General features: G+C 41.7%; 1 protein-coding gene across 1 annotated transcript in view; it reads right to left on the reverse strand.

The window, feature by feature from the left end:
- Positions 1–22,500, reverse strand: part of SLC2A13 (solute carrier family 2 member 13) — a 125,038-nt gene that overhangs the window by 25,243 nt on the left and 77,295 nt on the right. Inside the window, exons 5-7 of the mRNA XM_026046380.1 lie at positions 17,850–18,013; positions 13,046–13,166; positions 2,451–2,576 (exon numbers count right to left, since the gene is read on the reverse strand). Of these exons, the coding sequence (XP_025902165.1) occupies positions 2,451–2,576; positions 13,046–13,166; positions 17,850–18,013 (411 nt within the window). The remainder of the gene's footprint in view (positions 1–2,450; positions 2,577–13,045; positions 13,167–17,849; positions 18,014–22,500) is intronic.

Consider the following 22,500-nt stretch of genomic DNA (forward strand, 5'->3'; position numbering starts at 1 on the left):
CTATGGGGCTGCACATGCAGGGCACGCGTGCAGGGGGACAGGAGGCTCCCCGTTGTGGCTGCAGCCCCAGCCTCCCTGCAGCAAAACCACAGCCCAACCCCAAACACGGAGGCAGGGGGATGCCCTGCACTGCGCAGTCTATCTGAGCACAGCAGAAGTCCCTTTCTCTGAATCTCTGGTATCGGGGAAGACAAGGAAGCTGCTGCTATTGCCACTGCCTGGGCAAACTGAGGGCTGACAAACCCCCAGAGAACAGCCCGAGTCTCCTCCTCCTGAGAAAGCTTTTGGCAGAAGAGTAGGGACAGATCAGGCCACAGTAATTGGGGAGGCTTTAGGCCCGTTCAGTGAACCCTAGACAGCACCAAACCACGGGAACACCCGGCAACGAGGTGGCAGGTGGGAACTATACAGTTACTAGATGCTCACGGGTCTCAGGCACCTTTCAAATTATTAAACCACTTTCCCGTTGCAAAAATGCTATGTATTTTTTAAATAATTGCCACTAAATCCAGCACATGGCAAAGTAACTTTGAGAAATGAAGGGATACAACTTGAAGCATCGGTACGAATATAATCTCTTCAATGGTGTCTTAGTTTGTCTGAGGTACTCATCGCCACTGCGCTGGCAGAGAGGTAGGAGTGATTCCGACGGCTCTGAGCAACAGCTGGAAATGTAATCATGCAATTTTCCCTGTGGCAATCCCTGTGGTCAGAGAGGAAAGCCTGCGGCTCTGTTTTTGCTGTAAAGTGAACTCACACTTTGAGGAACCCGAGCTGGGGAGGATGGGGATATGAGCCCTGCTTAGCTCCAAAGTCAAAATCTACAGGGATGTCTCCCAGATGCCAGAGATCACTTCCTGATTACAGAGATGAGCTGGAGACAAGATTAGCAATTAATGAAGTAAATACTAGGACTGGAGATAAACCTTTGGAAAAAGAAATGCAGCTGTTCCATTGGTCTTCCTTTTTTGTGTTAGGATTTTCACTGTAACAATAACCTATAAAACAAATTGAAGATGTTTCATTGTCTGGTGAAAGATTCCATTTTATACCATGGAATTATTGTATAGTATAGAAATACTGTATGGCACCATATGGAATGGAAAAAAATATCTTCTTTTCTACCTAATTTGCTCCAATAGGCTGTTCAGCAGGGASTGCTATTACGAATGAATCATAAATATAAAAGGATTACTGATGCCCACGTTTACTACATGTTACACAAGAAAACTGCCTAATGAATACACTTTGATTCATCTATCAATCACCCATAACAAGCTTATGATTCCATTTATGCCTTACTGCAGGCTATTAGGATTATCCTGACCACAGAAATGGTACTTAAAACAGCGGCGTGCATGAAACAAACACAGATTTATAATACAGAGACAGATCTGGTATCTGAGAAATAGGAGTACTGAGACTCCAAGTGCTGCAGAGCACATCAGAGCATTGGCTAATGTGCAAGGTGAGCGCAGGGGATAACGTGCGGTGAAAGACAGTCACAGAGCAGTCAGAAGGGACAAGATTTTGTCACCAACAGTCTCCAGATTATCGCAGTACTTTCCAAATCAGGTTACAAAGGAACTATCCTATCCTATTCTGCATCTGCAAAGAGCTACAGATCTAGGCAGGCCATTTTGTTAGCACTGAAATCAAAAGGGAGACGATTTTAGCACCACTTTATGTTAACAATTTTGTAATTAGCTGGTATTTCCATACTCTATCCCACATGACTCCCCAGCACTCGAGTGCTGTGCTTCAACTTCTGAATAATAAACCTCACTCCCCACCAAATCTCCCAGTCCTTTAAATGATGCCCAAATAGTTCACGGGGTACAAGTGGTGTAGAAATGTTAACGCTCCCTAAGAAATAGGCATGATATATTTTGGAGTTATTCTGTGACCTTTCTGYCTATGAATGCATACGTCTTAACACCCCACATGCAAAGGATATACCACGATGCTACTTTTAAGCAGGGGAACACACAAATCTGTAGCTGCAAACTGGGCTTCTGGTTTTTAAACCTTTCCATTCTTTTTCATTTTAGATTCTTCAGTGAGCAATTGGCTTTCTAACAGGCCAATATTCAAAAGACGTGCTTTAATTAAAACATTTCAAAAGAAAATTAATTGGGAGGGTTTTAAGTATACATCTAGGGAACATGCCACCTTCAATGAATAAATGTATCAGGGAAAAGATTACTTTCCTAATTGGTTGTGTGCTTTTGCTATACATTCCAATTGGTGAACTATACAGAAACGTGAGCATACTCCAGGAGAGGCTTTTATTTGCAAAGTTTGTTAGAATTTAATTTTCCATTTTTTCCAATAATAATTTTTCCCCCTGCTATCTTAGAAGTACCATTTTATGTAAATGCAAAAGTATTCTCAACAGCATAAAATAAGCTGCAAAGCTTAAGACCAGAAAATGCTGAGAAGTGCCATACCTGCCCCAAGCTGCTTTCACTGTAGAGTCTTTATCAACAGGAATGCAGGAGGACTCAACAACRCTTGATTTATTCAGTTTGTAGCAGAGACCACAGTCTGGATCTAACATGCAACCATTGCAGTAACTGAAAAAGAAAGAAAGAAAGACGTACATGAGCAGTGTATATGTCAAAGCAATGGCTGGGAATGTGCATAGTCGAGTTACTGGTGGTGGAAACAAAACAAGAGAAATAGCCAAAACAGAATAGAAAGGCAAAAGTAACCATGGGATGATCATTTCCCTACCTAATTCCCTACGATGCTTGAGAAAAGGTCCTCCAGAACCAGAAATGTGGCTTCATATTTCATAGTCCTGGAGGGACTTCTCTTTCAGAGTTTGCCTATTTGTGAATTAGCACATTCACACATAAACCTGCATGTGAGCAGTCCTAGGCAAACACACAAGTGTGTGTTTTTCCTTTTTCTGTACCCTATTCCAGTAGAAGTGTGAGGTCACCTGTATATCTCTCAGTGATTCCTGATCAGACGGCACAAGTCTTCATCCATGGAGGAAATTTTGATAAAGAAACAAAGAAAAAATAGGTTTGAAAAGAAAGAATCATGCATTAAAGTGGTCTTTAACCAGTAATCCCCTTTGGATACACTGCATCATTTTGACTACAGAGAAGGAGACATCAAGTGACAATTATGACTAATGAACAAATTTAGACTACATCATCATCAAGGCCATTTGAGACAGGAAACCAGAGCTATCCCTTGCAAATTTACCTATCCAAGTTCTCTTTAGTTATTCAGAAATGGCATGGAAAGCGATCTCAGAAAAATCTTTGAATTGATTAAATGCTAACGTGGAGCACTACATGAGCCATGATGCCTTTTAGACTTGAAACAACAAAGAAAAGGAAGACCTATTTAAATACAAATTTTCATAAACACTTTTTTTTCAGGATTCAAGGTTTATCTAACTCTATTCTTACTAGCAGAAATAACAGTCAAATACACAATACCAGACAAAATAAGCAGGACACAAGAGTTTACAGAAATGACAATTTGACAGGATGGTATCATTTGTTTTGGGTTTTTCTTGTGCTCTTGCCAGGAAAGGGCAGCACAGGGACCAGATGCCTCATCATCTATCTCAGCATCCTCACAAAAATCACTGCATGATACAAGTGACAGAAGTGAACTCTGCATTGATTACTCTGTCCTACTGTGTTCTTTTCATGCATCATCCTCTGTATCATCCTCTGGAAGTGGTATCAGGAATCTGCCAGTTCCAGGGCAGAAGGTACCTCAATCAGTCATCCATCTCTCCCACCTTCCCTCCCTTCCCTATTCAGCAGTCCCGGAAAACTCCAGGAATTTGGTTACTGACTCCAGGGTCCACCTACGTGGCTGTGAGTTCAGGGGCTCCTCAAGTCTTATTGAGTGTAACTGAGTGCTGCAGGTGGCATTCAGCATTATAAAGGCTGCTGCCAAATACCAGAAGTTATAGTTGCACATAACAGTCTAAATAATTTAAAATGGTTACTTTCTACTGCTCAGTTATTTTCCACAGCTTTCCTTATGCTTGTTTTTCTGAATGAAAAGTTAAATGCCAAATATTAAAAAAAAAAAAAAAAAATCCAAAAAAATCTTTGCCTTTGGGCTACGAATAGGAAACTATTATTAGTTATATAGCAATTTCATACCATAGACTTTGACCTCTGCTTTCAGAGACAAGCCCAGTCTATGTAAGGGAAAACCCAGAAATTCAATATAAAAGGACACCTAAAGCCCTTTCACATCTAACTCCCAATGGACTTAAGGTAGGTATTTTGTTCACACCACCTAGCATTTTTTCTGAGCCTTATGTTATCACAGCTCCAAATTTTGGTGTTGACTTCACGTAGATTATCATCACTTCTTGTAAGTACCCATTTTTTCTATATATATGAAAAATATCATGCATATATATACATTTATATACATGACCACATACATGCTATACCTATTTCACAATATTATTAAAAAAAAATCTTTACCAGTTACTAAATAAAAATGTGAAGACCCAGGCTGAAAGAAGCAGGATTTTTTTTTAACAAAGCAAAATGATAAAAAGTGCTGAAGCAGTTTAATTTTTTCTCTCAAAAAGTTGAAGTGGAAATAAAATATCAGAACTATATCAGAACTTCAGGCTTACAATTCACTTTAGCCTCATTATTACTTGCTAAATAAGAAATATTCACACAGTTCAAACTTGAGCAGAGATTCTTCCATGCTCATTGTGCTGTAGATAAATCAGGACACACACTACCCCAGGAAAAGGAATTCACACTACAATGCTTATTGACATTTAAACTACCTGCTACTCATCTCCTTTCTGCCCCGCAATATTCATTCCTATCAGCTCGGCCCAAATATTAGGCAGAATAATGAATCTACACTGCTACTTATTCAGACCTCCCATGTGGAGCAGTCACGGCTTAAAAAGCTCTGCACCAAAAGTCCCCGGGGGGCTACGGCAAGAAGGAAATTTGCATTCGGTCAGAAATGGGAAATGTCTTCCCTGAGTTTTGCCACGAAAGTTTTGTATCCGTGCTAGGGGTGGGAGGGAGCACCTTGGAAATGGCTCCTCAGGGGAAAGCTAGTGGCAAATTTTCAGATAGCCAGGTCCTAGATGAGAGCCTGATGGTTCCTGAGGATCTGGGCACTTGGCAGGGGTGACTCGACGCTGAGGACGGCAGGGAGCACCACAGCGGCAGGGCCTTTCAGTGGGGCCTGTGCCAGGCGCTCCTGAGGCGGTTCCGAGGCAACCCAGCATGGCGGCCATCTCCTGCCCGGAGATGTCCTGGCCTCGGCAGCGCGGCAGCCGCCACACCACAGGGAATATGGAAGTGGCCACCTGGCCACGTGGCCCCGGGAAGCCTCCAGATCCTGGCTCCTGTTCCGAGGAACTGCCGGGATTCTCAGCTCCGCTTCGCCGTCGGAGCAGGGCAGCCCAGGGACTGGGCACCGCCAAGCCACAACTCTCTCCTCTAGTCTCCAGCTCAGCCGAGGCCTCCTCGCTCTGAAGACCCTTTCATCCGACCAGGTGTGGAGCCTGGAAAGCCTCACACCGCTGCCTCCCTGCTAGCAAGTGCCTGTTGCTCGGAGCTCCGCCAGCCTTCGGGACGCTCTGCCCTGGAGCCGCTGGTCCTATGAACCGTTCCTGAGGCTGCACCCTGATCCCAAAGATCACAGTGCCCTCCTCTTCCTCAGGAAACTTCAAACTATACAGATATTATTCTTAACTGGCTGGCTAAATATTCTTTTTTCTTGATAAAGAATTTACAATTTTGGGTTTTCTTTAGCGCAGTTCTCTGGTCTCTCCTGAAGTCCATAAACAGAATGAACAAATTCTCCATCCTGCTAAAGGAACCCTCAAAATGCCAGTACAAGCTCTGCAATTGCTTCTTTCCCTACATTTTCTCCAGAAATGGAGAACACCCGGCTCAGAACACCCRGCCTGTCATTCCATATTGCGCTGTAGATTTGTAGGATGACCTTGCAAGTGTGACTACCCTACAATTCTCTGGAGTCTTTTAATTCGAGCTGCAGATTGCACCTTGCCATCTTCTGTTGAGTGATTCTGCAATAAAAGACCTTTAGCCCATGCCCTTCTTCTGCATTTCTCTTCTTGACAGATTATTTCATTTTTCTCAATCTGAACCTCAGTTTCTGAACTGTTCCTCTCAAAATACTTGATGAAGCTTGCCTTCTGTTGCATTTTTAGCAACTTCCAACTTGTCTTCTGTATTACCTAACYATAAAACTGTATTAATGTTACTATCATCCAGCTAGAGAAATAAAACCTGATCCTAACAATATATTCTGCASTATACAGTTCTTTCTCATTATGTAACACATTTACCACACAGGCAGCCTCTCAGAATAACAAGACATTCAGAAACATGCCTGTTGCTTAGCGATATTCTTTTCTTCTTGTTTTAGATTGATCGGTCTCATTAAGCACATGCTGCAGAACCACTCAGCAGAAGCACTCAGTCTCATGTGTAAATCCGATGCAGTCACAACACACAGAATATTTTGCTTGTACCCTGACTGGCAGCACTGGGGTGGGTTTCGCTGCCATGAGCTTGTGGACCCTGGTGCTCCTGCTCTGCATGGGGCAAATACTCATTTTCCTGAACATGGTTCTCCTCACGGAAAGGCAGCAAATGCTCCCTGAGTGAGAGGAGGGTCCTGCACCACCTGCTGAGGATTATCCCACCCCGCAGAAGGGATGAACAAGCTGCAGCTCACTGGAGCCTAGAAGACAGCGTCATTTTATGGCTGTTGCGTTTGCTGCTCTTTCCAGCTTGCTATTTGTTTCTATTGCAAGCAGGATGGCAGGCTAGATGGAGCTGTGATCTTACCTGKCATGCTCTCCGCTTCCCTCTCTGCTTTCTGCACTGTTTATGCCCTTTATGCAACGACTCCTTTGTTCCAAAGGCACAAACAGTTCCCAGAACCCTCTACCTTCACCTTGCCAATGAGCTAAATACTATTTTGCTTTCTCTCCTGTGCAACCCTGTGCTTCTTTTTCTACAGCTGGGGTAGGGAAAGCATCAGCACTGTCTGCCAGGCTCGCACAGCTCCTGCACGCTGCGGGGACATTGGCATCCAGCTCTCCTTGGGTTTCTGCAGCTGTTCTCATACGTACAATAAGAGAAGGCCTCTTCCTCCAGCCGTAATTGAATGAAAATGGCCTGGACTGCTGAGTTCAGCCTCACTGCAAGAGCAGCTCTGTTTTGCCAGGTTTCATAAGGGAAAAAGGAATAAGAGAAAAATTATAAGCAGAAATTGCACTTCGGTGAGGTGCTAACTCCTTGTTTAACACTGCCTGATTTGTGTTTCTGAGGCCTCATGCTGTCTGCACATGCTTCACTGCCCCTAAAAAATGAAATTAAGTACTTCWTTGTATTCCTTATGTTCCCCTATTGCTCCCAAAGGGTAACCTAAGTCTTGACAGCAAATTTTGGTTAAATATCACTAGAGAAAGAATGCAGAGGTTACTGTAGGTGGTTAAAAAGCCTGGGAACTGCAAAATATTACTTCAAGATATCAAGAAAACATAATAAAAGATTTAATAAAGTGGAAACACTTGCTGGGACTTCAAAACCACTTTCCTGTTATTACAAGCAACTCAACTTCAGCAGCCTATTTGCCAATACCTACTGCTAGCGAGTTGGAGAAGGCCCGTATCTCATCAGTGCTGTCCACGAGGGAAAGCTGCCATGCACAACCACAGGATTCCTGGGCTACCTGCAGTACCACAACTTGGCATACAGCTGTTTCATCCGATCTAAACTACAGTTACCTTCAAGTATGATTACCACAGCTTCGTCATCTCCAAGCCAGGCTCCTGTTCTATTGCAGACAACTCAGACTGTTCTGACCAGTGCTGAATCCCTCTCAACACGCCAGCCACACATAAATATACCAGCTCACTTTAAAACTTCCCTTAAAACTCTCCTTCCAAAGCCTAGCTTGCCTTTAACTTATAAACTCTGAGCAACGGTTGGTKTCTGCTGCTTCTGGTGTAGACCTGAGGAGGTAATATTTGTATAACTGTGCAGTAACAGAAACTGCTCTCTCTGCAAACCTTACTTTGCTTAAATACCTTCATTACATCTTTCCTGTAAACCTCCTGGCAGCAGACTGCTGGAATGCTAATATCATACCAAAAGTCTCCTCATCTACACGCACGTAGAAGTCAGTTGTCTCTTGTCTTACATGATCTTTTTTTTCTCTATCTATCTAGCATCAGCACAGCAGCACCCTGAATTATACCTGAAACTGTGCAACACACATAATCAGAACTGACTTGACCATACGTGCCTTTATTTTGACCATTTCAGACTATTCTTCCAAAGAGCTCCTACAGACACGTAGCTTCTGTGTAGACAGGACATTAGCCCTGTTCAACATGATTAAAACCATCCTTGTGTGACTGAAGCTTACACACCATGTGCACCGTAATAACATCGCATGGAAGATTTCACAAAACAATTCTCTACTATTGTTTCAGTTATTGTAAAATAGAAATATTGTAACGGTGTAAAATAGAGGGGTGATGTTTCAATGTTTTAGTGTTTGAATACTTCAAGCCAAGTTGAACAAGGTAAATTGAAATGATATCACTGATTACAGAGAGTTTGCTTTACACTACAGTCATTACAGTTCAGATGAGCAGCTTCCCRCAGCTTTATGAAGATGCAAAAAATGTTGTGAAAGAGGAATTCTTCCCCAAATTCTGTTCAAATTAAACATGCCCATCACATTGAATTCATATATTCATTTCTCTCCCTGTGATTTTAAATTAAATTGTTAAGTTCTGATTTACAAGAATAGAATGCCAACAAAAGGAAAATTACTGGCAACTAGTATAGTCTTACTATGCACTTAGTAAACGTGTGACTACAGATAGGTAATTCTACAACATAAACTGTGAATCAAAACCTTCAATACATTTTATAAGAGCTGGCAAAAGCATTCTGAAACCTCTGTTTATCTCCTTATATACTCATAGTTCTCCGGTCTTAATGGGGAAACACGGAATTATCWAATTTATTACTGCAATACTAAGTTATCAGAATGCCAATCATTTTGACCTTAGAAAAATAAGATGAGAAACATAACGATTCTGTGATACAGCATCTGTATGATAAATCCTGATGTCTATTTTGCAGATAATTTAGATTCTTAATGAGTTATTTCCGGAAAATAAAAGTATAGTGGCTAATACACTTATTATACAACAAAATGAGTTTCTGTTACGGCATATAGCTGAGTTTTTTTGGGACAGGCCACAATTAAATGTTTTTGCTTAATTCATAAAGAAAATATACCTCTTCCCAACTACCTTGTATAGCTGACATGTACCAGGGCTAGRCATGGGTGCCTTCATCTCGCTCAGTGACGTGTATTTGTTCAACGGCTTTAGGAAGCTCAACCATGTGAGGGTGACTAATTCCAAGACGAACAACAGAGCCCTTGTGTGCTCAGCACAGCTGGCACTGCCTGTGTTATTTTAATGAAACTCTCTGGATGATCAGTTTGGGAAGGAACCTGAGAAAGTGCTTTTGTACCGGCAWTGGTCCCCTGTGACAGGAACGTCAGAGTTAACCTAAGATCAAAACAACAGTTACCATTTTCATATTGCAGCTGCAGACAAAAACATTATCTAGGCAGGACAAGTTCTCTTTCCTTCTCCTACTGCCAGCCAAATATTTAAAAGAACAGGAAAATAGACAGACATATGGATAAAAGAAGAAAGGAGTTGGAATAGATGGCAACGATGGGACCATGGTGGTTTTGCAGAGATGGGCCCCCTTCCTAGAGACACATGGAGTGGGATGATCACATCTTTCACTATCCAAAGACTAGGAAAAGAGGGTAGTTAGTGGAGTGCCCCAGATTTAACCTCTTCCCTGAACCAAACAAGTCACTGGAAAACCAGGAACTGGTTCTGGGTCAGAGTTCTGGGTACTCRGGACAATGATAGGAATGGTTGGCTCATCCACAGTCTTTCCATTTCTAAGAAAACGAATTCTGGGATGCTGTTTTGTTCTCCTAAATTTGCCTCTAAACTTCTCTGAAGACTCATAAAAAGTAACACGGATCACAGCTGCTCTTCTGGGCAGATCAAGATGGAAGTGAAGTGGTCATGCTGTGATCACATATATAATCTTACACAAGTTAAGTGTGAAAATGAAGCTCAATTTAAGGATGGCACATAGGAGAGTCTTCATCTTGATTCCCCTCAACGAAACGCCTGCCTACTTCCATCTGGGAGGAAGCCAAGAGAAGTTCCACGTCCAGGGTGTCCTGCTGAATTTGTAAATGTTACTTTCATGATGTCCTTGTGAATAAGAGTACTTCAGGGTTTGCATTGACTTAGAGATTACTTTTTAACTCCTCATCAATTATGATATGACATGTCCCTACACCCAGAGGACATATTTTCCTGGATATCTGCAGTGTATCTTGTTTGTTTATTTGTTTCTTGCTTGAAAGCTGGTACAGTTAATTTGCAGCACTGCTTGCCTGGCACGACTCTTTCAGAATGGGGTATTGAACTGCTAGGTGCTTTCTCGAGCTGCATAATGACTGTGTTCTTTATTTCTTGAAGTCTCCATCTTCATTTTTATTCTAGCAGCTGAGGAGCACTGATCTAAGGAGTCAGCAAACAAACAGAGCATTTGCAGTAACTCCGAGGCTTTCATTATGGACACTCACACCTGCTATAACCCAACATATTTGCAAACATGATGAGCATTTTTGCTCTGCACAGCATCTGTGAGAGTTCTGTCAGCAAATACATTTTGCTGACAGTATGAAAACTTATAAATACACTTTGGCAATGACAAATGTGGGAAACACCCACGTCCTCAGAGATGGACAAGCTGCGAATCTGCCAACTGATTTAAACTCTGACTTAAGAGAACAGCACCTCGGGGAAGCATCACCATTCGATGAGAGCCTACCAGCCTCATTTGCAGAGACAGGTGTATTTAAAACCACTCACTGTAGCTACAGGGACAGGTCACTATGGGCTGATTTTCTGAAGTCCTGCTGTCTTTTCTTTTCCAAATCTTCTTGCACTGCTTTATGGCGTGCAAGATGCAATGTGAAGCAACATGTAAAAAAAGCAGTTATCCTGAGGCAACCCAAACAYGGATTAAATAACACACTGCTATTGTTAAGTTAAAGTTATTTCATCTTACCTCGATACCTTGATTGAATACCTAATTTGAAAATATCCCTACAGTAACATTTGCAACCCTACCTACATGTTACCTGTTACCCTACCTTACAGGTTGCCTCTACCTACAGGCAAACTGCTACCTGCATAACCTGAGTTTCAACTTATACTTGGAGCAGCATATGAAGTATGTGTAAGGCTGGGCTTTCTGCAGGGTAGATATTCTCTCCCAAAGCCTCACGTTTGAAGATCTCTTTGTCTCAAGATTGTAACTGCCTTGAGGAACAGCTCCAGAGCCAAAAAGGAGGGAGTGGCTGGCCTCAATGAACACAGCCCAGCTGTTTGTTTTCCTTTGGTTTGCAGGCCTCACCTCTTCTTCCATGTATGTTATGCTGGAGTTTTGCCATGGATGCCACTGATATAAAACTTGCTGCATGAGACAAGAAAAGCTCCGACTTTTATATTCTGTTGGGGCTGGAATGCTGCACACTATCTGCTTTCTAATGGCAAAAGCTTTCTTTACAATTTCATTCAGTTTATGGACCACAAATAGTCAAACTTTTCTTCCTGAACAGCTAGGGTTTACTGGAAAAATCTAAAATGCATCAAATAACTCAATACTTTTTAAGATCATCTATTTGTAGCTCTTCTACACAAATTTTATACTGTTTCAGGTTATATAATCATCTAGCTTTAGAAAATAACAAAGATTTGTGCTCTGCAAATAGCACATCAGCTCTCTCCAGACATCCTTACCTAATAGCTATCTTAAGTCGCAGGCCAATCCTTTTGGCATCCTGCTATTGACATCACCTCAGCCTGAAATGAGAGCATTTGGAGCTTCTTTCTCCCTTCACATCCTTTAAATAGATCACTCACCCTTTGCAAAAGCTGGATAGGCAAGTCCCCAAAATAGCAACATAAGTAGATGACACAGGTATTAACTGCAGTGCAAAACAAGTGAAAACACAGTATTTTCATGAAGRGATCCCCACATGTGACAGCATGCAGTGCTCTTCAGAATCTTCTTTTGCAGCCCAGCACCTTSCTGTCACTCCCCAGAGATCTGGAAGGTTTCAGCTCCTCAGAATCTGTCAGTAAGACCAYGCTTTAGCATATGCAAAACATGGACATGTTTGGCCACCATCTCTGTGAAACCAGAAGCACAATTCTCATTTCTCGATGATTATCTCTATCACAAACACATGTAAGGCAGAGATTTTGGGACACAACTAAAAATTGTTTCAGGGATGACATAAACATGTGAATAAATGACACAAAATACAGAAAATAACAGTAACTTGAAACCATAATTGCAAACAAAAGTATCGTTTGCAATTTGGCATRGACAAAAAGATCCCCAAATTGTATTTATTCTGAATTATTAATAGGCCTGTAATTATCACTGTTTTAAAGGATTTCTGATTCAGTAAAACCAAAGGCAAAGAATACATTCTTCCAGAGTTAACAGTTATGACATAAGACAAATCTATGTGTAGACTAGCAACTGCAAGCATATTTATAAATCATATTTTAAAAACATTCATAACCTTGTATCCACTAGGAAWTGCAGCATCTCTGATACACCAGGGAGAACTCATGTCAAGCCTGCAGCCTGTCTCGTTTAATCCAAGAAAATCCAGAGGGTCACTGAGAGAATGGAAGTGAAGACTCTTATTTTCTCCATTAAGGGAATTAAGGCTTTCAACTTGAGGTTTCTAAGTTATATCCCCTCACTAGGCTGTGTGAATATCTGCTCATTATTCACATTAGATTGTAAAAAAGTTATTTGGGAAAAAAAAAAAAAAAAGAAAAACAAGTAAACAAACCAACCCTTTGATGGATTAAATGATCATGACATCTCACCTGTATTTCGTGCAGGTAGAGTTGTGATGTGAAGGATCTGGTGGAGTAAGTGTGACTCTTGGCGAGACCTGTGCTGATAGCAAAAATCCCAAAGCTAGGATAATGAGTGCTACACCAGTACCTAAAAATACAGACAAAAAGCCATGTGATACTTATTTTCTTCACAGAACATGAAATAACTCCCCATCGAACTCTGCTGTGCTTGGGAAAGCAAGACACTCCATCATTATGCACACTGCACTCCCCATAATAAGGATTTAGGGAAAACACCATCCTTTTTACATCCCCGTCTGGAATTAGGCTAGATGTTGAAGGTAAGTGCATCAGATTTACCATCCAGACACCCAATTAATCAGCTGAAGCTCTTTCTGGTATGTGAAATTCAAGACTGCAGGAGCGAATGGATATATTCCCTTTTGTGAGGAAGATTATTAAAATTTACTAACAACTTTTAATCACCACCCTTCTTCCCACTGCCAAACTTTCCTGTAAAATTGAGAAGTGTTGAATTCTTCATCAGTTTTGTGATAAATTTGACATGCATAGAAATGCCATAAAAGGGCCCAACTGCAGATTCTGAATTCCCATTTCAAGTGCACACAGGACAGGCCTGCTAGGGAAGAGCATGGTAATAAATACGCTAATAAAACCTCCACATCCTGCTACTCTAAGTCTATCTTATGCAAAATGCTGTGCACATCTATTTGTATCCTCACTGCTTATGTGGTATGTTTGATCTCCTAGCTCCCCAAGAACAAGTATAGCCTGATCTGCAGGCTTCTGGAAGGAAAAACACAAAATGAGGCCTTTGTTTGGGAAATAGATACTAATTCTCCTGGCATTCTCCTCACTGTACAGAGACTCAGAAGCCACTGAAGGGCAGCCCAGCTGGAGGGCAGTGCTCTAGCGGTGTGCAATGGTTTAGCTGGAGGGCTGAGGGCAAATGAACAACGTTTTATTCAATTCTAACTACTTACCATCCTCTCTTTGCTCTCTCTGTGAGAGCAAAACTCATTTTCTCAAAAATGCAGGTGTGTAATCCTTTAAAAAACACAACTACATGAGAAACCTTAAAAGGTCACACTGCTGAGCGTGCCTAGGAACTGCACATTACCTGTTTCCTACTGAGTTTCTTTGGGGGGTGGGCTTTTTAATGAAAAAGGAATGTGAAATGAGGCTTTCTAGCAGACTAAGCCATCAACTGCACGAAAAATTCCTCCCGGGGTATAAATAGCATCTTAAGTAGCAGGATCTGCGTAATGAAATAATTCTTGAGGACGTCGTTGCAGCAGCCACGGCCAATGGACAGGAGTGGGCACGAACGGGGGATTTTTGGAGCACTTATTTACCTGAACTGGTAGACCTGCTTCTGAGGCTAGTATCTTAAAACCTGTATGTGGAGAAAATACCTCTCCACCACAAAAAAAAACAGTGAAGTTCATCTTATTCTCTGCTTATTTTGTATTGCTACACTGCCTAGGTATGCTAATGAATGCAGGATTTTGTACTAGATGCACTGGACTTTCAAAATGCCATAAACCAGACAGCAAATATCGTTAGACAGAGACTACAATCTTATTTATTTATGTTCATTATAAATAGGATATGTCTGTCTTTCAACTTAATCAAATACACTAACCRTCTCTTACAGAATGTCTGCAAATTTCTTACCTCTTTGGAAAAGGACTAAACAGGCAAATTTGATACCCGAAGTTTACTATATTTTCACTCTGTGGGAAGCTCTTCTATGATTAATAAACTTATACCATTTACAGTATAGCATTATAGGAGGTGGAACAGAAATGTGGCATTCTGAAGATATTTTAGATTTTCTGTCATAAAAAAGACAATTATTTGAATATATGTCACATATCCAAATACCACCATGCTTTCAAATTGCCAGTTTCTGAAGGGAAAAAAGAAAACGCCAATGAAACAGCTACTGCATTTCTCAAAATACATGCAAGTTTCCCAAAGAGGAACTTTGAAGAAAGAACTAAAGAGCAAAAAAGGATAGAGAATTGATGCCAGCATATAACATGAACTGGAAACTAATAAGAGCTAGTAGTTAACTGCAGCAAAGAGAACTAAAAAGGGATTTTTTTCTTTCTTTTTTTTTTTTGCCAGGAGTTCACTATTATTTTCTTACTTTTTTTTTTATTTACAGTTATTACTATTATCGAGTCTCTCAGAAAGGCTCAATTTTTCAAAAGAGTTGCTTCAAAATGATAAAAATACTCTAAATCAAATGCAGAACAGCCCTTTCCCAAATGTTTTCAGAGAGCTAAAAGAGCTGCACAAGTTTATGAAATTAATTTAGACCATGCAGACTTAATCAAAATACTAATGTTGCTATCTCTTCACTAATGATTCTCACAGGTTCTCATCTAACAAACCCTAAATCAATTAACCTTTACAAACAAAGCCTTGGAGCAGCAGCCAAAGGTAGGACTTTTCTCCTCATTTTCTCTAATGGGAGGCTGGGGCATACACAGTTTCTCCAAGGCGCAGACAGGCAGCTCTCCTAATAACTTAGCATGAAAGTCAATTTCTTTAGGAAAGCAAACCAAAGAAGAACACAAAGGAAAATAAGTACATCCCGTGAGAAAACACACAGTGTGAAATCAAATCCATCACCAGATTTAATAATTATTGTTTTCTTCTGCAAGCCCCCTGGCTACGTAAAACACCTCATATCCATCCTTARTGCAAATTATATATATATATAAAATATATATAATTATTATTATATAAAAGAAGTCTGAGCAGGGGTGAGAGATGACACAGTTTGAGCAGTGCCACTAGTTGCACTGCATTTTCCTTAAGAAGAGACCATAGGATATAGAGCAGAGTAAGTAACATGGCATGAATCAAGTGATGATGCAAACTGACAGCAGGCAACAAGCTACAGAGAAAAGACCAAGAATATTTTTACCAGGCAATTATTTTTTGGCCAAATACCACAAACACATAACCCTACGCGTTTCATTCTGCTTTGTTCATTTCCTGCCTCATTTCTATATTCGCCTCTGCTCGATGACTAATATGCTTTATAAGGGACATTTATATCTACATTTCCTGCTCACAATTGTGAATATATTAAGCAAAAAAATTGGAGCTCCACAGAGTTCTCTGTGAAAAATTCACATGGGAATCAAACCTATATGACTGGCTCCATATGGACAATAAACTCTGGAGGAGCTGCCCAGAGGTATCGGGAGCATAGCGTATAATAATATAATATTATTACAATTTTAAAATATAGTAATATAGTAGTGTAACATTTTGACATAATCTAATAGGGAAAAAAGCAGAGGCATCATCCCAAAAAATAAGCATCAGTGCGGTGCAAAAAGAGCTTTACTTCACACCAAAGCAAAGAAATAAGGCAGTTTCATACGAGGAAACAACAAAACCAACCCAAGGGGCACTGGTGAGCCTAGGGAATGGTCCAGTGTTCTACCCTCCGAAACACTTGGAACTGGTTGGAGACATAAAGAACTTCTTGGGGACCTGTATTTTAGCTAATCTGGATGTGGATGGCGGTAGAAGTATCAGTTGGAGGTTTGTGCTCAAGTTTCATGAGCCAAGGGACGTGCTCCTCCAGTCACTTCTATCCTGACACTTCTGAACCTGGATCCTGAAACAGTCTCAGGGTTCTCGATTCCAAGACAAAATACAGATTTGGTTTTATTAGAACTTGGGCATGCCAACCTGACTCCAAATGGCATGTTTTAATACAAAGATTGGGCAAGAGCGTATCAGACCAGATGTGACACGGTGCAGAGCAGTCAGGGCTCTGCCTACATAAACGCATTATGGATGYGAATTAACTGCTGGAATTTGGGAACTGCATCCAAATTGCCGGCGCCAGCTCTTGGCAGGGGGGTCCCCTCTCTGCTGCGTTGCATTAGGCCGCAGCTTGGAGCCCTGGCAGGGCTCACAGAAGAAACCACGGAGGCGTCCAACTGTTCCAACCTGTCCCAGCTGCAAACACCATTCGGAAAGAAGGAAGAACCACTTCTCTTTTCCAAATCTTATTCTTGAAAATGTCTGAACTTCTCAGACCTTCAGCCAGAGGTGCCTGGCAGAGACTGTTCAGCCAAAACGRGCACTTCAGGTTCCTGGGCTGGCAGGACACATTGAGCACAGGCCTGAGGACAGGCAAGGCCCCTCCTAGCTCTGCCTTTTCCAGCTTGCTGTGTCAGTGAGCGATGGGGCTTGAACACTTGGACAAAACAGACAGATTCACAATACATTATTTTAGTATCTCCTTTGGGAGCCTGACTAATGYCCCATTACTACAGTATTAATTCCATTTGACATAAATACGAGCAGAAGTGCATTACTTGGAAAAGCACCACAGTGGCTCCTGTCACACTTTCTCCAGTAGCTCCTGATAAGATGATGTGAAATCACATTAATAAGGCACAAATTACTTATCACATACACATATGTGCACAAGATTAAACAAGCAACTCTGAAGTTCCAAGCATTTCATTCCTTTTGCTGAAAAAAAAGCTATAAAAAAGAAAAAAAGGCTATAAAAATTAAACAAATTGTCAAGTCTACTTTTTGAAGGCGAAATAGCATCTGGAAAAATAAAGATGCTAAATATTTTCTTAAAATTAGCTCCTAGTGGTGTACTATATGCCTGTACTTTAAAAACTAAATAATCTGGGGGAGAAGCTAGGTCAAAGTTACTGTTTGGAAGAGAATAACTTAGATAAAATTAGTGCTTTATTTTCATTTAACTTACACGTGTATGTGAGGAACGGACAGTTTTCTCGTGTGAAACACTCACCTGCTAAGCTGCCCAGCGTCAGCTTCCGGCGCCCCATCCGCTCAACGAGCCAGACTCCCACCAGGGTGAAGAGGAAGTTGATGAAGGCGGTGAGGGCGGCCAGCCAGATGGCGAGCCTGTCGTCCTCAACGCCCGACATCTGCAGGATGGTCGCGCTGTAGTACCTGAAACGCAGCAACAAAACCACAGGTTTGAACCTGGCTCGTGCTGGAGTTTCTGATTTGAGATCCAAATGCCAAGGAGGCCAATGGGCTCCTGGCTGCATCAGGAGGATGTTGCCAGCAGGACAAGAGAGGGGATCCTGCCCCTCTGCTCAGCTCTGGGGAGGCCGCACCTGGAGCATTGGGGGCAGCTCTGGGCTCCCCAGGACAAGAGGGACGTGGAGCTTCTAGAGAGGGTCCAGCGGAGAGCGACAGAGATGAGGAAGGGACTGGAGCATCTCTCGTATGAGGAAAGACTGAGTGAGCTGGGCCTGTTTTCCCTGGAGAAGAGAAGGGTGAGAGGGGATCTGATCAATATGTCTAAGTACCTGAAGGGGCAATGTAGGGAGGAWGGGGCCAAGCTCTTCTCAGTGGTGGCCAGTGACAGGACAAGGGGCAATGGGTGCAAGTTGAAACCCAGGCAGCTCCATGTGCATGTGAGGAAGAACTTGTTTGGTGTGAGGGTGCCMGAGCCCTGGCCCAGGCTGCCCAGGGAGGCTGTGGAGTCTCCTTCTCTGGAGATCTTCCAAAGGYGCCTGGATGCCGCCCTGTKYCCCGTGCTCYGGGTGTCCCTGCTGGAGCAGGGGCTTGGACTGGATGAGCTCTAGGGGTCCCTTCCAACCTCAACCATTCTGTGATTCTGTGGTTCTTAACAAATATCCTATTTGACCTGCTGCATAACAAGGCCATGGACCAAGACCCAATTACCCTGGGAAATCTGGCATAGCCAAAAGAAAGCTTGTGCTTGCCTCAAGTTTTGACTGGAGAACATCAAGAGATAAACTGCCATTCCCTTGGCTGTTTGCTTTTTCGATGGTCAATCATGATCTGCTTGAAAAAGGGTTCACTTTTTTAATTTAAATTAATCTGCTTTTGAAGCTAGCCATTGCTGAGTGTTCTGGCTTTTTCTGCCAAAACAAGCAGGATKTTAGCATTCCCTATATTCTAAGGAAAGATATTTCAAAAATCAAACATGTTTTCACTCCAGTTAAAGGTCATATGCAGCTAATCCATGGCATAAAATACATTGCAACTGACACTCGTACCTCCTGGTTTTAGKTTTTTCTGGTTTTATGTTACTGTTACTGAAGGGTCTGAAACTGGTGCTCCTGCATTAGCTTCCCAGCTAGAACGGGAGCGCTTGAAAACGGGTCAGCAGCACCTTGTGGGTATGCGAGAATTCCTTTAAAAAGGAATTCTATTCCTTTTTAAAGCAAATTACTCAGCAAAGTAAATCGTCAGCTAGCAGCAATGCACAGAGTCCTGATTCTAAACAGTTTTATGAAGAAATCTCTCAGAATCATGCAGACGTCGCGGATACACAAAACGAGGTGTTTTCTGTCCCCAGCACCCCTGMAGCTGCTCGCTGACCTCCCCGGCCAGACAGGCTGAGCTCGAAACTCACCGTTCACCCGGCATGAACAGCGCGGTTCACCTCTATGGAAAACAAACGGGGAAACTGGGGCTCTGCAAACCCAAACAACAGGCTATCGAAGCCTGCGTGTTGCACAGTAAAGGCTGTCATTGTGTAGCAACTGAATTTCAAAAATTAGAAAAGAAAGAAAAGGCAWTTGTATGTCTTATTAGAACTGCTGAACCTAATTGCTTAAGTCCTCATATTTCAGTATTCCCATTTTTAATGCCAATCTGGGCAGCCCTAGCTGCCTATTAAATGTAGCAGGMTGATAGGTCGTTTTAATTTCTTCCTGACAAGAAATGTGGCAGGAAAAGGTCAAGATATGACATTATACAACTGCTCTGAGTCCTGAAGCCACCAGAAGGAATGCAGTGTGAGTGTCCAAGTTGTGAAGTCCTAGTCCTAAAATGTAAAGAAAATGAAAAAAATGATATGTGTATCTGTGCTTTTTAAGCAGCTGCTTTAAGCACAAAGCTACACAAAATGACCGAGTCAGATAAATATTAAAATATGTTGATGTTGATCATTTCTGAAGGGATGACAGTTAGGAAGCTCTTCTATCAGGAGATGCTGCACATGAAAAAACACTTAAACATTTCCACAGTGAAGAGTTCTCAGACCAATCTTTGTACTGCATGCACATACTGAAAATGTCATTTATTTCTGAACAAATGACCCCCCTCATGACTTTTCCCTCTCTTCTCCTTTATGGAATCAATATTTTTTAAAGTTACACTTATTAATACTGAAGGAAAGGAGATTACTTCCCTTCTAGAAAGTGTCCAGCCAATTTCAAATGCCTGAGACTTTCCAGGTTAGCTCATTCCATAGCAGACAAGGAGTCTCATTCCAGCCTTTTTAGCTTTCCATCAGAAAATGACTGTCAAAGAGCTGCCGAGTTGTCCCCATCCTAATGCTGATTGTCCCCATCCTCCAGGAGGGGCTGCTCCAGCCCATCTGTAATGTCAAGCCTGCTCTGACAAACGACGTCTAATGATGTCCCTGTCTAACAATATCTGCTTTTTCAGGTATCAGCTTTTTTAGGTAGAATTTTTAATTCTAGTAAAATGAATGAATTTGAATAATTCAAAAACATTTTTTCAACATTTTAAATATTTACTTTTCAGTTCTGYTTTTAAGAAAATAACAGCAGACTACTCTGGCACTGAAGCACAAGGGCTTGTTGCAGTTTTCTGGCGTGGTACTTCGGAAATCAGTGTCCAACCACTCGGACCACTCAGTCCAAGAACAGTCTCTTGAGATAACGAATCTATTATTTTTTACCAGCTAAGGCCAAATGAAATGATAAGCAGTACAGTCATACAGAAATGAAGGATTAAACACTGAAGAAACCCGATGATCAGACAAATGGCAACGGGCACAACCTGAAACCCATGTGCAGAGGGCAGTTCTCTCTGAACATGAGGACAAACAAGTGTCCTGGGAGGGGACTGAGCCCTGGCACAGGTTGCCCAGGGAGGCTCTGGAGTCTCCTTCCATGGWGACATCCCAAAGCCGCTGGACACAATCCTGGCCACTGTGTTTTGGACACCCTTGCTTGAGCGGGACTAGAAGATCTGAGATCTGCAGATGCCCTTTCCAACCTCAACTGTTCTGTCAAATAAGTAGCATTAACATCAACAGCAGCACTGATATTATAAAACACCTGAGCAGAGATCGACTTCTCAATGGGAATTGCCTTTGCCAGACAGAGCGTTTTCTGATGCTGAAGTTCCATTAGTTATAGATAATGAAAATGAAAAATCACAGAAGGGATAAAATCTAACCTCGTATTTGGCATTAGACATATAATAAAGCTGATGACAAAAGCTGTAAAAAACAYCCCATCACTGTGATTCAGCATCAGTGCTGGGACTGCAGCATCAGTCAGTTTACAGCTCTTGGACTCCTTAAAAAATTAATTTCCCCTTGGTCTTCGCTGTGCAGCAGATCAATGGTTCCTTTTTGTTTACATAGACAAACTAAGAAAAATATTATCTCCTTGTTTCTTTATCAAAATGTGATATACAGCTACCCTACGTTATGAAACACTCCTCTCAATCATTAAAATATTTGCTTTATGAAAGCAAGCAATATTTTTTATGCTGTACAACTTTTAAGGAACAAAGTAACTAGTCTGGAAGGGACTTTTTTGATCATCTAACTCCCTGAACTCACATGTAACCATCTTATAATAATCACTTGTAACAAAAGAAAATAGTTCCATCTTAAAATGAATTGTTTCCTGTCCACAATAAATCCAAATAAAGGTGGTTCAAGGCTCCCCAAATTTGCAGTGATGAGAATTTTCTTCTAATTGACAACCAAAATTTATTCATGGCAAGGTCACATACACATTCTTTCATGAAGATTGTGTCAAGATCATCATAAAACTTCAACGGTTCTTCTACTTCTCTGGGGGTTTCTATCTTTGATTTCATTTTAAAGAGCAATTATAATTTCTCGAACAGCTTTCTCATGGGTTAAAAGAGCTTCGATCATGACATATACAGCCTGTAAAAATATTTAAGTCACTAAACTTTGAACCAGCAGTTATTGAGCTGAAAGGAACCAGTCCAGTGTCCCTCAAGAAGACCACGCGGGGAAAGGCAGGGCACATGCACCCAGCCTCACTGCTTGGAAGCCTTCCTCAAGGTCGCAGCTCTCCTCTGATGCAACTTCATTGTAACCTTTCACTCACCTTTCCAATTTATCCCCATTTTGAAAACTATGTAGGTATTTTATTGCTTGAAATCACCTAATCTGATCGTTTTCCCCTTCAGCATATTCACTGGCTCCCTTCAGTTCTGGGTATGTATCTCACAACCTGCAGCTGTGCCATGTTGCAGCCCTACGGCGCCCAAACGAACACGAGGAAGTTGAACTCTGCACAATGTTGGGTTCTTCTAAACACTAAGGGCTACTGTGTCTCATAAATAATGTGTAACCCTGGTTTGATCTTATTTATTGTCATCGTCAAAAGGAAAAAACCCGAAGGATTACACATGCAATTTTACCGAATTCTGCTCATTTC

This window comes from Nothoprocta perdicaria, unplaced genomic scaffold, assembly GCF_003342845.1.
Source record: "Nothoprocta perdicaria isolate Ctin4 unplaced genomic scaffold, notPer1 scaffold_44, whole genome shotgun sequence".
NCBI lineage: Eukaryota > Metazoa > Chordata > Aves > Tinamiformes > Tinamidae > Nothoprocta > Nothoprocta perdicaria.